The 15246-nt window shown below is 44.6% G+C and overlaps 1 protein-coding gene across 1 annotated transcript in view; it reads left to right on the forward strand.

The window, feature by feature from the left end:
* The first annotated feature begins 1147 nt into the window (after window positions 1-1147).
* LOC126548468 (cytochrome P450 4V2-like) overlaps window positions 1148-15246 on the forward strand; it is a 62427-nt gene continuing 48328 nt past the window's right edge. The window contains exons 1-3 of the mRNA XM_050196661.3: window positions 1148-3167; window positions 11258-11367; window positions 13958-14046. Of these exons, the coding sequence (XP_050052618.1) occupies window positions 2918-3167; window positions 11258-11367; window positions 13958-14046 (449 nt within the window). The 5' untranslated portion in view covers window positions 1148-2917. The remainder of the gene's footprint in view (window positions 3168-11257; window positions 11368-13957; window positions 14047-15246) is intronic.

Consider the following 15246-nt stretch of genomic DNA (forward strand, 5'->3'; position numbering starts at 1 on the left):
AATTCTCTTTTGAAGCCGGGGAAAGCTTGTGTGCGTTTACAAATGAGGTAGCCTAGTATAGCCACAAGTGCAGGCATGCATGAATCAACAGATCCAGATAAGGCTGCCGTCATAAAGTGAAAACATTTATTTATTTCTTTTCGGTTTTACCCCGAAGTGAAGAAAACCTTTACGTGTTGGTTGAGCTCCGGTTCACGCAAGAACAACTACTTTTTTTTCGTTTGGTTCAGTTTTGGTTTACCATTCTGGTCTGGAGCTTTCAAAATTCCCTGCAAACGTCGTCAAATCGTGTCACACAGTAGCACGTCAATACATACAGCACAGTTGCACAAGTCATCGGTCATGGAATCCGCAATGGCTGCTGCTGCGTTCGTGGTCACATCACTCTGTGTTCTAGTTCATGCAGTAGCCTTTAACGTGAAATGCATAGCCGTAGCAGTAGAAGAGTGAACTACATTTTGAACCTGCTAAGAAATCGGCATCACTGCAGGAGCGAAGATATGCAATGACAAGCAAGTTCGTGCGACCTCTAGAAGAGTTTAATGGCAATAGCCTCGCTTCCGAAATTAAGGCTATAATATTTTTTCTGCAAAATTCCTATCAACGTTTGTCAAGTTTCCACTTACAATTTACCTTGGCATGCGCAAGAAGACACGACATAAGGACTGGGATTCAAAACTGGTGCATCCTGTCTTTGTATTAGGGAAGCAACCAATGTGAAGTCCTATGACATCACGCACACACGCACGTGTTCAACACAAACTTCTTGAAAATTGCGAAATTCGCGTGTCAAGTTTGCAATTCTGTAACTCAGCAGTACACAAAGATATCACAATTACATCGACGCAGACAAAATTGATGCATTATGCACCGATCTTCAATGCACCACTCATGTTTTTTTATTTACCAAACTTCGTAATTTTTGCGATAACATTTCTGGCCTTAAATTAAAATTTAGCTTACGAGAGTAACTAGAATTTAAGTATCCCTCTCAAATTCAACACACTTCATTCAAACTGGTCCAGGGGTGGACTCATAAAAGCATTTCTGCATTTTAAAGGTAATTGAATAGGAAAATCGGAATTGGCCTGGAGCAAGAACACTTCCGTTTGTGTGCGATGAAATGATCACAGCTGCTCGCACAATAGAGCAAACAAGCGTAACGGTTCGACCACAAAAGAAAGTGCAATGATGTTGCACTTTCTTTCAACTGAACGATTTTTTTTCAACTGAACGATCTGCTGGCCGGGTTTTGTTAACTAAGTTCATTCACAAACTACGAAACGCAATCACCCGCTCCTTAGAACCAACGGCACCTGACGTTCTCTGTGACTGCTAATCCCTTTCTCTGAACGTGTCACCAACGCGAGACAGCCCTTCGGCATAAAAAGCCGGAAAAAGAGGCAGACGTGTGACGCTGGTTTCTTTTCAGCTGTGGCTTGTCCGCAATTCTAGAGTACATGCCACTATCTAATAAGCCTGACCTCCATCGTGTATTCGCAAGCTAATGTAATGCAAATAAGGGTAAACCACAGTAGCCAGGCTCTCGTCCGGAGTTTGCTCCGCAACTCAATTAGCAAAGTGGATGATTGGTTCTAACGAGCCTTCCTTTCAACATCTACACTTTCACGTCGGGAACGCGTGACGCGTGGGCGTCGCAATTCGGGAAACTGCCATGAAATTGTCATAATTGGCTGAGTCTATGAAAACCCCAGGTTGCATAAAGTCGGCTCTTTTTTTTTTTTTTACTGGAGGTGTGATGAATAAGCGCACGCGTATGTGTAGCGTTAGTTTGTGCATTAGCTGCAATTAATTCGAGCGAGAGGGGGATATAAAGGCGGCTAACCTTTGGAAACAATGTCCTCAAAGGATGAAATGAAGAGGTGTTAATGCAATGCGCGCTAACCGTTGAGGGAAGTTCCTGGCGCGTTTTTTAGAACAGAAAATAAACTGGAATCCCAGAGCATGCTTAATTGCCCGTTAGGGCGTTTGGCCCTGAGACTCCCTCCCTTTCTAGACCGCTCTTAGTATTCCGCGCTTCCTTTTGTCTTCGTTTGTCGTTATCTCGTGCCAAACCTTCTCGCCCTCACAGTGACGTCGCAACAACAAAAACACAAACAATGGAACCATTCTTATTATCGCTGACCCTGGCCAGGTAACCTGCTTGACCGCGGCCACTCAGATAGGGGCACGAAGAAGTTGAGAAACGAAAGAGAGAACAACAAACGTAAACAAAGCGAAACTTCAGAATGAACAGAAGTCTCCTTTCCACGTGAACCCAGTGTGTATTCGCATCCAGCTGGGGCCTGTGCACCGCAGAAAAAAGAAAGGGCGCTCTCACTCAACTGCGTCCTCACATCGTGCTTCACCCCTCGTGCGCTACAAACACGGCTCCTCTGAGTATTGCTGGAAACTGCACCAGCGACAGTGATACCGAAACCGCTTTTTAAACCGTGTCACGCCAAAGTTGGTGCCACAGAGACTCTTGAGGACATTACTTCAGCTATTTTCAAGCCTAGTGATATTGCGAGCTGCGGAACATCATCCAGAAATTGACGAAGCAACTCCTTACCCTCAACGACTTTCGCGACTCCGCTCATCTTAGGTTATTCGCAAGCCACCTTCGCCAACGCGCAGTGCGCGTGAATTAAGGTGCTTTCGAAACCCAGAGCTTGTGTTTCGTGACTGTTTGAAAGACATTCCGCCCTTGCGACCGGTAGCTCGAAAGCTAGAGTTTGATTCTTGCGCAAAGACAGGAAGGGCCACGTGACGATCGACTTGCCTAACGTTCTCGCGTGGACCTTCTAGAGCGACGTCGCACAGTAGAGCAGTCTTCAGTACCAGGTAGTTAAGGTGTCTGCGCACTGGGAAACGACGAGTCTCTCACGCTTTGGTCTTCTAAAGTAACGAGCGAGGCATGTTAGTACTGCTGTCTCCGGAGTCGCCATCACTGCCGTCGCAGTTCGATGCTCTCCTTGGGCGAGTATCACCCTGGCTGGTCGCCTTCCTCTTATGGCTCTTCTTGGTGAGACCTCTGGTGCAATGGCTGAAGATATGGGTGGCACTGAGGCCCATACCGGGTCCATGGGATGGTATCCCCTTTTGGTTCTCCGTAAAGACCTACTGGACAACGCGGAAGACAATAGGACTCAAGGACGCGACCACCGGTAAGTTGAACGGTTTTTTTCTTCTTATTGCCAAAGCTAAGCAAGTTTCTTTTTTTCTTTTTTAAAGTGTGTGGCGTTTCCATGTGTCGGAATTCTCGTTAGCTAAGATGCATAGCAGCGCTGCATTTCACGAGTCGCCATTATCAAGCGGCGAGAGCATGTTTCTCGAGACCACCTTATGTCCATGGCAGAAATCGTAGTGGAAGAGGGGTTTTTCATGTGCTTCGTCTAACAAAAGTAATGCTTGTTAAGCGGAGATTGCAGTCGAGCAAGAGTTGACGGAAACGCGGAAACAAAACAAAACAAAAAAATATCGCGAAATATTTCAGACTCGCTGTCGTAAGAAGCGTATCACTTCCTGCAACCAATATATCTAAACTGGTAATAGGCAGCAATATCATTGGAAAAGTTCTCACGCAATTAGTGGAATGGATTACAATCTGCAACAACTCCCATTACTGGACTTGGAGTACAACTTCAAGCACAGTAACGAGAGATTCGTTGTTTAGAGCAATAAAGAGATAAAACGTCTATCGATTTTACTTATCAGTCGCTTTCAAGCAAAAGCTGTGTACTGTAGGTCAGAGCGCAGCGACTCGAACTGGCCTCACTGCTTTTTTCTAAAATAGCAATCCTCTCTCTCTCTGTGTGTGTGCGTGTGTGTGGAAGCTCATGCATAAGACATTGAGAGCACCAATGGCCGGAAAATGGCTACTGCAGCTGTGATCTGGTCCCAGCCTCAAACCAGCTTTCAGGGCAGTATTTAACCTCGGACACAACTACCCACCGTGCTTGCTCAGTGGCTATGGTGTTGGGCTGCTGAGAACAAGGTCGCGGGATCGAATCCCGGTCACGGCGACCGCATTTCGATGGGGGCCAAATGCGAAAACACCCGTGTACTTAGATTTAGGTGCACGTTAAAGAACCTCAGGTGGTCGAAATTTACTACGAAAGTACTCCACTACGGCGTGCCTCATAATCAGAAAGTGGTTTTGGCTCGTAAAACCCCATAATTTAGTTTTTTTCGGACACGCCTCAATTTCATAGGCGAGGTTGAGGGTAATTGAAGATACTTCAAGTTATGGAAATAAATTTTGACATGTTTCAACATACGTCGTAAAGTGCATTGTACGATGCATACCGCACGAGAAAAATCCATGGCACTGGCATGCTTAACACGTAGCTGTTGAAGCTATGAAAATAGGTTTATAAACGTCTGTTTTCTTAAAGCAATTGTACTCTTCAAGGCGGGCATTTCAGCAGTGAGGATATTTCGCTATCATCTATCTTATCAGTGAGTAATTTTGTGGGCAACATTCCCGGCACCATGGACACCTAGAAGAGTAGTAAAGGTAGCAGAGCTTCGAGGTGTCTTGCTGTCTAACTCAGTCGGCGTTCCCGGTAGGCGACAAGCGTCACTATCCAGAGGCGCCGCGGCGGCTCAACTTTGCAGTCACCTTGTGCTATGGAAAATCAGTTCTGCAGAATCCCGCAAGGTGGAGGAAATGTCGAGAGAGGGATGGCTGTCATTCTTTCTTTTTTTTTTCGTCACATAGTGCTACTAACGCACAATACAAGGAATTTGCCGCGACTTGCAAATATAAGTGGCAATGCAGTGACGAATTCAGCCCTTAAGTATAGTACAGAGAAATCGACAATTGGATATTTAATGAAGGGAGAAGTAATGACGTGGTATCAATTCAACAGGAAGTCATAGTCAAGCAATGTAAATACCTGGGTGTGAACATAAACGAAGGAAATACCTACTCAAGCATCCTCCAAGATAATCTGAAAATGAAAGTGAAGCGGAATGCAGCAATGATGAAACATAGAGCACTTTGAGGTTAAAATGAATACACGGTCGTGCGAGGAATTTGGAAAAGTGTATTGGTGCCAGCGCTAACGCTTCTTGTCGGAGTTGGAGAATAACCAGGGTCTGTAGGCCGACTGGCTTTGGGGGCCAACGGTAAGACTACAACAAATAAGACAGTGCAAGATGATATGGGCTGAGCTTTTTTTTTTTTTTTTTAGTCAGAGAAGCGCAATGCAAAAATGGTTTTGAAGGAAGACTAGGGAACATGGATGAAAAAAAAACGAACCAAAGAAAGCTATCGCTTTAATAAACGACTGCCCATTTACGGACCTCTATTTTTGAGTGTGTAACGAAGCTACCACTAGTTCTTAGCATACACGTTTCCCATTCATGTTTTGAACAATTCCTTTGTAAGGGCGCTGAACCAATTTTGGGGGGCCAGTATTTTCATATTCCATAGGAGGTCTACTATTACTAACAAGTCTTTCATCTATGATGCTTCGTTTTATTATCAACCTGCTGTGCACAGTCGATTATGTTTTGTACAAAATGCAATGGGTTATCAGTTGAAAACTAGACACCAAGCACTACTAACATACTACACCAAATGCTAACATAGTTGGAAATGGGATAGCAGATTAGCCAACGTTGACCAAAATGGTGGCTTTTAGGAACTCTCAGCTACGAATATCTTGCCCTATACACTTCTTGACAGGGCTCTGGCAGTTTTATACATCAGTATTTTTACGTTCAGTGCTATCCTATTGCGCAATGCACTTTTTCTCACGCTGTCAAAGTTGCCTCACATTGGAAATTGCGGAGCGTTAGTACCGGAGAGGAATTCAATCACAAAACGGTTTGTGTCTTCGCTACGTCCTGCAACAGTGGCCTGTTAATTTGCCTGCTTTGGGGCTAGCTTCAAGCATTTTCTAGCCCTGTTTTCTTTTGTGTGCCAGAGTTGATTGGTTATTCTAGCGCTCGTCCTGCGTCCTACCTGTCCGTGTCAGTCTTTTTCGGCGTTTAATACCTGTTTTCATGTCATGCCAGCAAGGTTACGAGCGTCAATCCTTGGCTAGTCTGCGAGGTATTGCGACCGTAACGAAAAAAATAAAATAAAACGTGCTTATATGTCTCCTTGAAGTTGAACAGCGGCGGTTCGAGATTTTGCCAGAGTGTTTGATGCCGCATCGTCGGCTACCGCTATCGCCGCAAGAAACAGAGCACCACCCAGTGAAGAATCATGCGTATCATGCGAAAGCCTCCTGATTTGAAGCAATTGTTCGTACTTTTGTTGCTTTCTTTCTGTTTCTTTTTCTTTTGACTCTGTCTCCGAGTCACTGCTCCAAATGGTCCATTCCTTAAGAAACGTTTCTAAAGGTTGATGATGATGACTTGCTCAGAATTATGTCATTTTTATGTTTTAATTCTTACTAGACGTCTTCCTCTAATTACCGCCTGTGGTGCCGAGTCAACGGGCAGAATGTGAAAAGAAAAAAAAAAACCACCAGATTTTTTTGAAACTCCATCAGATCTTTATATTGTGCTCTTACTAAAAAATCATATTTGATGCACCCAGTTAGCTCACTATTAGAGTATATTCATAAATATACAGACAAATTAATGTGCATGTATCCACACTGGGGACAAGATGCCGACGAGACAGATAACTTAAGCAATGTTCCTCGAGGTATTTTAATATAGGGCAATTTACTGGATATTTACGTCACTGAATAGCTCACTAATAAGTCACTTAGGCTCCAAAAAAGGCAAAGTTGTTGTTTACCGTGACTTAAAAGTCGCTAACTATAGCCAGTATTTCGCCAAGGCGGAGCCTTTATAAAGCTGGCACCAGCTTTAATTTCTAAGATGACGCCGAGTATTGATGACACGGCCACCAGCCAAAGACCTTATTTTAACATCTATAAGTCCATTTTTAAATTAAAAGCCGACTTCTCGCCGTGTCGATCACCGTTGAAGTGACGAGGCTGCGTTCATTTACCTTGCACGTCCGCTTTCTCTGCTACTTTGCGAGCGTCCGCCACCTTTTAGTTGCCACAACCCTGCAGCATACATGTTTTCCTTGAAACAGATTTTTTGTTGTTGTTGTCGTTGGCGCTGTTTTCTTCATTCAGGTGCGTGTGTGTGCACTCGAGGAATTCACGCGATACGCATTTATGCTAGCAAAAAACGTCCAAATCCTTTAATGTCCGCAGTTTTGTTAGGTTAAAGTGCCTAACGAGGACTTTTTCGGAAACCGAGCAAGGCTTCGCTTCCGGTTTGACAGCTGTCGTGTGCTTTGTTTCAACTTGCCGCAGTAGCTGAATGGCCATTGGCTTCGCGCTGCTCAGCTCAACGTCGCGGCTTCGATGCCGGCCGCGTCGGCCGCATTTCGATGGGAACGAAATGCGGCCACGCACCCGCGCACTTAGATTTAGGTGCATGCTAAAGACCGTCATCGGGGTCAAAATTGATCCGCAGTTCTCCACTACGGCGTGCCTCCCAATCATATCGGGGTTGTAGCGCGTAAAATTTAATTTCTTAATTTGTCCCCACAGTTAACATTTCCTTTCGTGACCTTCGAATTTACACGTTCGATATTATTCACTGGCGGCATGGCTAGTTTCTGTTTTAGGCTTGTTTCGATTGCCGCGTGCGATAGAACGGAGCCTACAATGTATACGAGCGACTAAAAGTGCAGCGATCTTTTTTTTTTCTTTCGCAGCGTGGGCATGCCGCCTCGAATTAAGTGGTATAGCTTGCATGCTAAGGCTCTTCCAATGTAATGTATTGAAGCGATTCCGCGTTGCGGAACTGTGCTAGAAGCAATTGTAAAACTTTTGCTGATGATGTTATGGTTTCTTAACTTTTGCGTGAGTGAGAGTGTGCAGGAACCTCTGAGGCACCCGTGGCTGAGCGTCATTACACTGCACTCCAGAAATTCTCTGTGCTGAAGCCATAGCAACTGAGGTCATTCATTCAAGCAGAGTAAAACAGCTAGCTCTGGCTATCTCGTTTTCTTGGGGGGGTTTTCGCAAGACAGGCCTGTCCCGCGTAATAGTTGCCATTATATTTCGTAGCTTTTCCGGCCTGAGATGTGATCCGGACTGTCGACGAGCCGAGCCATCAAGCTTCGAGACAGTTTTGATTCGGGAAATTCTTGGATATAAATAGTTGTATAGTCTAAGCACTTGACAATATTTAGGTGACTGAAACGAGTAAGGTACTGTGCCCAGCCACACATCATATTAGGCGCCTGTTTGGAAAAGTTCCTAACCTCGGAGCTTTGCCGGCCTTAATAAGGAGCTTTTGAGGATACTTTAGTAAGCCACAATCTTGTTATTAGATCATATGACGCTTGGGCATGGCTAGATAAAGAAAAAATATGCGGAAATATTGACGAGAAAATTCCCCCCCCCCCGCCCCTAATAATAGCTACAGCTACTAGTCGAAACCATTGCGTCATTCTTTACAAAGGTGGTTCTTGGAGCAAACAGGTTACATCTATGGGACGGAGCGGCAGCGTTTGCGGCTATCCTGAGTTCAGCATTCATTTCTATGTACCCTTAGGACACGTGAGGTCTCAATAAAATGAAAACGTTGACTCGAAACTTTTTTTACAAGCAATTGTAAATGCCGGTTCACGTGAGTAATTGACACTTCGCTGCCAATGCGCTTTAATTTTCACGGAAGACGGCGTTCGTCCCCACAAACAACGCTTCCTGTCCAAATACATAGTACACCTCACGGCAACCAAAAGGAGTTCCTTGCACCTGTCCAGTTTCTGCTTGTGCGGCGGACAATGTACACGGCCTCCGTCGATTGTTCCTCGGCGTTGTGTTCCGCCCAGACAGAAACGAGTCGACAGTGGGGCGGAAAAAGGCTGCTATAAATGCCGACTTCAAAAGAACCATCCGAATAACAGCTAGGGTTGAGAAACGTAGTTACCTTGAGCGCGGAGGAGTACGCAAACAACGCATTCAGAACAATGGCACCGCCGGAGATTCTGCTGGCTGCGCGTCATCAGCGTATGATGTCGAAACAGGTGCGGAGCAACGCACTTTGAGTGCGATATGTGGACGGCATGGTGATACCGTTTGGTGCCTAAGGTGAAAGACACTCTAAGAGGGCTTTCATCAATGAGAAGCCTTCTAAACGTTATTTCATGGGGACTTTTAAGGCTATCGTAAGGCTCTCGAGCGGAGATCGAGTGCTTTTCGGGACAAAAATGAGTTAACGCCACCGCTACAATCAGAACACCGAGTTGCCTATTTTCGACTCAGATATAGGTCGCGCAATCAAATAGTCGTGCTTTTCTTGGCCGATTTTCTAGCAACTTCAATCTCACTAGAAGCTCGTATTCAGTGCATTGTTCCCAAGAGGTATGATTCATGGCAGGAGAATGAAATAAATGAATTCTACAATACGTCCGGAAGTCCCTGCTGTAAACACGCTTCATGACTGAACTATGTGGTTCTTAAACAATGGATATAAATATCGCCGGCATCGCTGACACCCCTTTAAATATCAACTGACATCTATTAAAGTGTGCTACATCTTTTGGGGTTGGCGTTTGTTTGAAATCGACATCGACTTCGCATTGTAGGAAGTAAGCGCGGCAGAGCATTTATTTACAAAGCGGGCCGACAGGTGGCTCGACATTGGCATGATCTAGCGTGCTACTCTGCATTCTCGCGCGGGAAAGGGGTACACAGCGTGAGCTATCCCGCATTTCGTCAGCCAGTGGACTCTGTGCGTGACGTGTGGCTTGTTCTTGATACTGATTTCTTTTCAGCTTGTACGAAGTTGTTGCGTCATCTTAAGACTGCTTTCTGTCACAGATGAGCACACCAAACATGAAACACAAACTAAAGCTGCAGGCGGTCATTCGCGCAGCACACGCAATTTCCAGACTATTGATGAAGGGACCGGAAGACTTGATGTTGCGTTACTAATTGCTACGGCTAGCCCGTATGACTCAAGACAGAAAGATAAATAAATAAAATGGGAATGGCAGCGAGGCCAGCCAGAACAGAATAGGCACTTTGCTACATTACGCAGCCATCTAGATATTTATGGCTGGTCGCAGTCAAGCATTCAATGTGGGGGCATAGTGGGACACGCGTGTTATTTATTGCGATATGCATACTGTTTACCTGGCATGACACGCAGGAAAGTGGCTTTTTGCGTGTTTATTGTATTTTTTTATTTACGTTTGTGAATTTCTATGAAATATGCGTTATTCTTTTTCATAGCCCGAGAATTGTGTCGGAGAGTGTTTACAGACTGATTACTATGCCTTGTCTTATCACACTTCCGCCTAATTACCGCGCATATGAAGTGCACTCATATCCTTTTCCCTTTGACGTTCCATTTTATGGCTATGGATAGCGTGTATTAACAATCGTATTTGAACACGCGCATTAATATTCTCTCACTATAGACTGCATATTTGTTCGAGAGACGTTAAGAGTGTGCCCACCTGTATGTGTAAATTAAAAAGAAAATGATATAGGTCTTTCGACTGATCACCAAAAATTCTGATGTGTGGCCGCAGCCTGACGGGACAGCAAATGCACTCCAGCAACCAAGCTAAGCGCCTACGTATAAATCACACTAGTTCCGCGCACAGTCACCAACGTGGGAAAGGAAATTGGCTTTCAATGTCTTATAGCGTATTATTGTGTGTTTCAATCGTGTTTTGTATGAGAAAGCAACACGACTTAAAGAACCCAAGCGGCACGCATATTTCGGAATTCAACAGGCCATTAAGCACGTACAACAGTGAAGAGAGATAGAAAGAGTTGAAAGTCAGGGAAGGCTAACTGGGGCGCCTGCACTGACGAGAGCAGATGCGAGATGGTCTGGGCGGGAAGAATCTGCGGCTAAGGTGCTGCAAAGCCCCATTTTCTGATCGGCCTAAAGAAACCTTCTCAATTAACAATGATGACACCGCGTGAATTTTCAGCAATTCAGGAAGCAGAGCACGTGACATTATTGTGCAAGAAGTGACTCGCATGCGTAGTCCAATTACACGACCGTGGCTAAAATTACAGCAGAACGACAGAGGTATTGCCACGACCATGCTGCCGCCACTGCTAGTGGCCCATTGTCAGTGCTGATACCTTGACGCTCGACGGCTGGAGAGACATAATAGACCGAGCATTTCGCTCACAAACTCGGCAATTGCTCATAATGACCCCAGCCAATTTATGCGTAGGCCATGTCCGGCGCAAGCACGAATTTCCTGATGGACTTGTCGCCTTACGGTTTGCCGCAGGTTTCCTGACTATTGTGAATGAGCTCACCCGACAGTACCAGTGGAAAACGTTCAAGGTGTATCTTGGCCCGATGCCCGTCGTGTTCGTGCATACTCCAGATGCGGCTGAGGTAACTATCTACGCAGCACCTTGCGCAAAACGTGCGCTGGGAGAACGACGTGACGGCAATGGTGTTGGGGTCACCACGTGGCCCGTTTTTCGCCGGCACAGCCGGTTGTTTAGCTCGCACGTGGCGGCCACTGGTGCAACTCCTATGCACACCGGCGCGCCATTTTGGCGATTTTCTGGTTCTCTCAAAATCAGCACCTGCATTGCGAGTGCTCAGTCAGCCATTTATGCATTACAAATAGCTGAATTATCGCAAAGGGATTCATTCCTAATTTCCTGGAACTGTTCACGAGTGAAACATTTGTGCCGACCGATGTTGCGAGACATGAGCGGTCCATCGTTTCACTTTAATTTTCTTTTTCCGAACTATCCTTATAAGCCCAAGCACTACTTCTGCGTCTCTAGAATATGTTTTCTGAGCGTTGACACTAATGGCACGAGCTGACACGACCAGATCGGGGCATCCGAGCCAAATGGACGCTCATTGTTCACCCCTCCTGCACGCACACATCTCTGCACGGACTGCAGAAGCGACGTTGGAAGGCGCTGTTGGTTTTGCCCACCAGTCTTCTTAAATTTTTAAACGTATACCAAATTTTATATAAGATTTTTCAACACTTCCAGTTGTCCAACCCCTGTGTCACGTATAAATGTGGCGTAAAATGAAGCTGCAGTCGCATTTCCCTCTTGCCACGAGCTGATTCCCGATTGGCGGTTTGCACAACACGCGATTTCGCGCACGGTCACTTCAGCAGCAGGGGCTAGAGAGACCGCTTCACCACTTTGTATGGTGAAGCTCTATTTTACGCCGCCCTACTACTTCACACGGCGTTGCTCAAGGACGCCTGCGTTGCGAAGCCGCGTGCGTGAACAGATAAATTTTAAAAAAAAGATTGACGGAATTTTTTTTAATTAGAAATTTAGAAACATGGAAATGCGCTGTTATGACAATTACCTTCAACTTTGCAACGTAAGCGTTAGCCTTAAAATGGATAATTATGAAGGTAATAGTTATAATTAGTTCATTTAGTGAGTGAGTGGGTGAAATAACTTTATTTCGGTCCAGAGAAGACGCAGGGGTTAATGGATTGCTTTGGTGTTTCTTGCAAATGATGTCCGCCTGGGCAGATAATTCTTCTGTATTTGCATGATTCGAGTAAATGTCACAGATGGTAGTGATAGTTTCTTTTTTGTTTGTGTGTCGGTTTTCCACAGAAGTTTTAGCAATGAAGGTAACTTGAAAAGAAGAAGAAACTTAAAAAGAAACATTTTTTTCCCCTGATCAACTCCAACTGCTGGTGTCCATGACGAAAGTCGTCTATGATATAAAGCTACTTTGGTCGTAAAAGACAACTTCAAAATGCGCACTAAGCTTGTATACCTGATTCTGTAAACACAGTTTGCAGGATATTCAGAAAGGAAAGTAGCCCATGACAAAAAAGAAAACACTGCACTTGATTCTATTCTAAAGGAAATGGCCCATTTCCCCGATCTGTCCCACTTGTTCACAAGCGTTTATGACTGAAATAATTCTTGCATCTACATGTAATACTGTATAGAAATGTATCAGTTATTATTTATATTGCTTAAAGGGGACCTGAACAGTTAATCAATAGGCACTGTCGAACACCCAATCGTGTAATCATATTTCCTATAGCAAGCCACACAAAAAAAAATGGGCACGGGATGAAGCAAGGGCCGTATTCACCAAATTTCTCTCACTTGAAACGTGTTTCCTCAGTGACTGGCGCTCGCACACTCGCCACTCACGTTAGCGATCGGTGTAACAACGAGCCCATCGCCACCGTGGCGATGACCCATCGTGAACGGCACCTACAGCACAGAAAGGCCCGCATTCACGAAAAGCTCTTAACCTTTAACTGTTCCTACGAGCGAATTCCAGCCGCTCCTGACGCTGGGCATATTATTGGTGAAGGCGACCGGGCGAGAGGAAGGAGCACTTACGAACGGAAGATTCTATCAATTCTATCAAGCCAAGTCTTTGGTTCTTAAGGGCTGTGGTTTTGTTCCTCATTGTCAGATGGCACGCACACGTAAAGAATCAATTTCCTCACTTGACAGAGAAGCGCGGACATATTTTCAACCGTAGAGGAAATGATTTGACTCTACTTGGAATTTGGCCCGGCGAAAAGATTTTCTCACGCTGCAGGGTGATTCAACCCCAAAACTTGCGACAATTCACAAATAGCTCTTATGCTAGCATCGATCGTAAGAGCAAATTAGCGGTGGCAGCCGACCAATCGCAAAGAGCACTTACGAAGTAATACATTTGTGGATTCAGCCCGGTTTATTATTATTTCGCTAAGCCGTAGCCACGACACCGAATAGCTTTTTTTTTTATTTCTGACAAACGCGCGTTAAATTACGTTGCTATTCGATTGTGACAGCCAGAGAATGGTCATACCAGAGGAGCGCTGCAACTATCTAGGAAAAAAAAAAAAGAACGGGTTGCTTTCTCGCCCGCCAGTATCAAGTTATGCTGCGAGTTAAAAAGATTTCCGGTTTGGAAATTCACTCCCACATATTCAGTTACAACTCGTTCATATCAGCATCGGCGTCGCGCATTGCAGACCCTGCTGACGAGCAAGGAGAACTTCCGGAAACCTTTCGTGTACAGGTTCCTGTCAAGCTGGCTGGGCCCGCACAACCTGGTGACTGCGTAAGTTGGAAAGTGCTGACAGTTGTTGGCTTTTGCTTTGTTTCGAGAAAGTTCTCTTATTGTGCTAAACTAGACGCCCGGATTAAGAGATATTTGAAAAATTACAGCGGGATGATCCTGAGGGCTTTAAGCACTTGTGTAATTTAATCGAGATAGATCGTAAAGGGGTTAGTGCGTGGTGCTTTCAACAAACGACCGTCTCAAAATGCTAAATTTAGCGAATTTGACATGTTGTGTTTTTGTTTCATTTTCAGAAGGTTAAGAGTTATGACAGACACCGTAAATTATGCGATAATCGCGCGTAACGTATTTATTGCATAATTTTTTCTAATTAGGTTTTTAGTTGTGGTTTTAGCGCACACGTTTGAGTTGCAGGATTGGAGCTGACCAATGGCTCATGGCTTGTCTTACTTAGAGGCACTGTTCAGGCTATCACCACTTTCGTGATGTTTCTCCGCAATATCAGCAACGAAATGTACTGTCGTAGCATGACGTTAGCGTATGAGTAAAACGCCAGTACATTTTTCCGCAAGTTTTTTGACAGATGTTTGTATCAAAAGTGATGAAACACAACTTAGTGGGCATTGCATAGGCCCTTACAGGCTTCAATACTGCAAATGAAACATGTGGGCTACATCCATTAATTATTTTTAAAAACGATACCTTGTAAAATTGAGAGGTATTCGATGATTCCCCAATTTCTTGTGTGTATCAGTGCTAAAAATCCTGGGCAGCAAAATAGTGATTTTGTCTCCAGCCTTCTATTATTACTAATTGTAGACAGTAGTCTCCTAAACAGCCGGTATATTTATAAAAACATAGGCACGCTCAATGATACATACGTTCGCACGAAGCACCACATAAAGCTAAAAAAGAAAAGGAGGAAAGAACTAAACATTCTAAATTACTAAACATAGCTACGGTTATCGACCAGTTATGACCCCTTATTCAAAACTCGAAAAAAAGGGTCGGATTAATGTAATGATTCCTTTTGGCGGAATTTATTACTTTTTATCATTTATCACTCATGAATGGGCGATTCTTCTAACTGATTTAGGTGCAGCGCCACTCTTACTACTAACGAAATGTAAAGAAAAGCAGAGAAAATGATTTGGAATATAATCGTTCTTTGATCGGAGCGCTGGGCCAAGATAGTGTAATGATTCTAGCCCGATGCTAATCCTTCTCGCTGTTCGCGAG

Source organism: Dermacentor andersoni, chromosome 1 (genome assembly GCF_023375885.2).
Source record: "Dermacentor andersoni chromosome 1, qqDerAnde1_hic_scaffold, whole genome shotgun sequence".
NCBI classification, from domain to species: Eukaryota; Metazoa; Arthropoda; class Arachnida; order Ixodida; family Ixodidae; genus Dermacentor; species Dermacentor andersoni.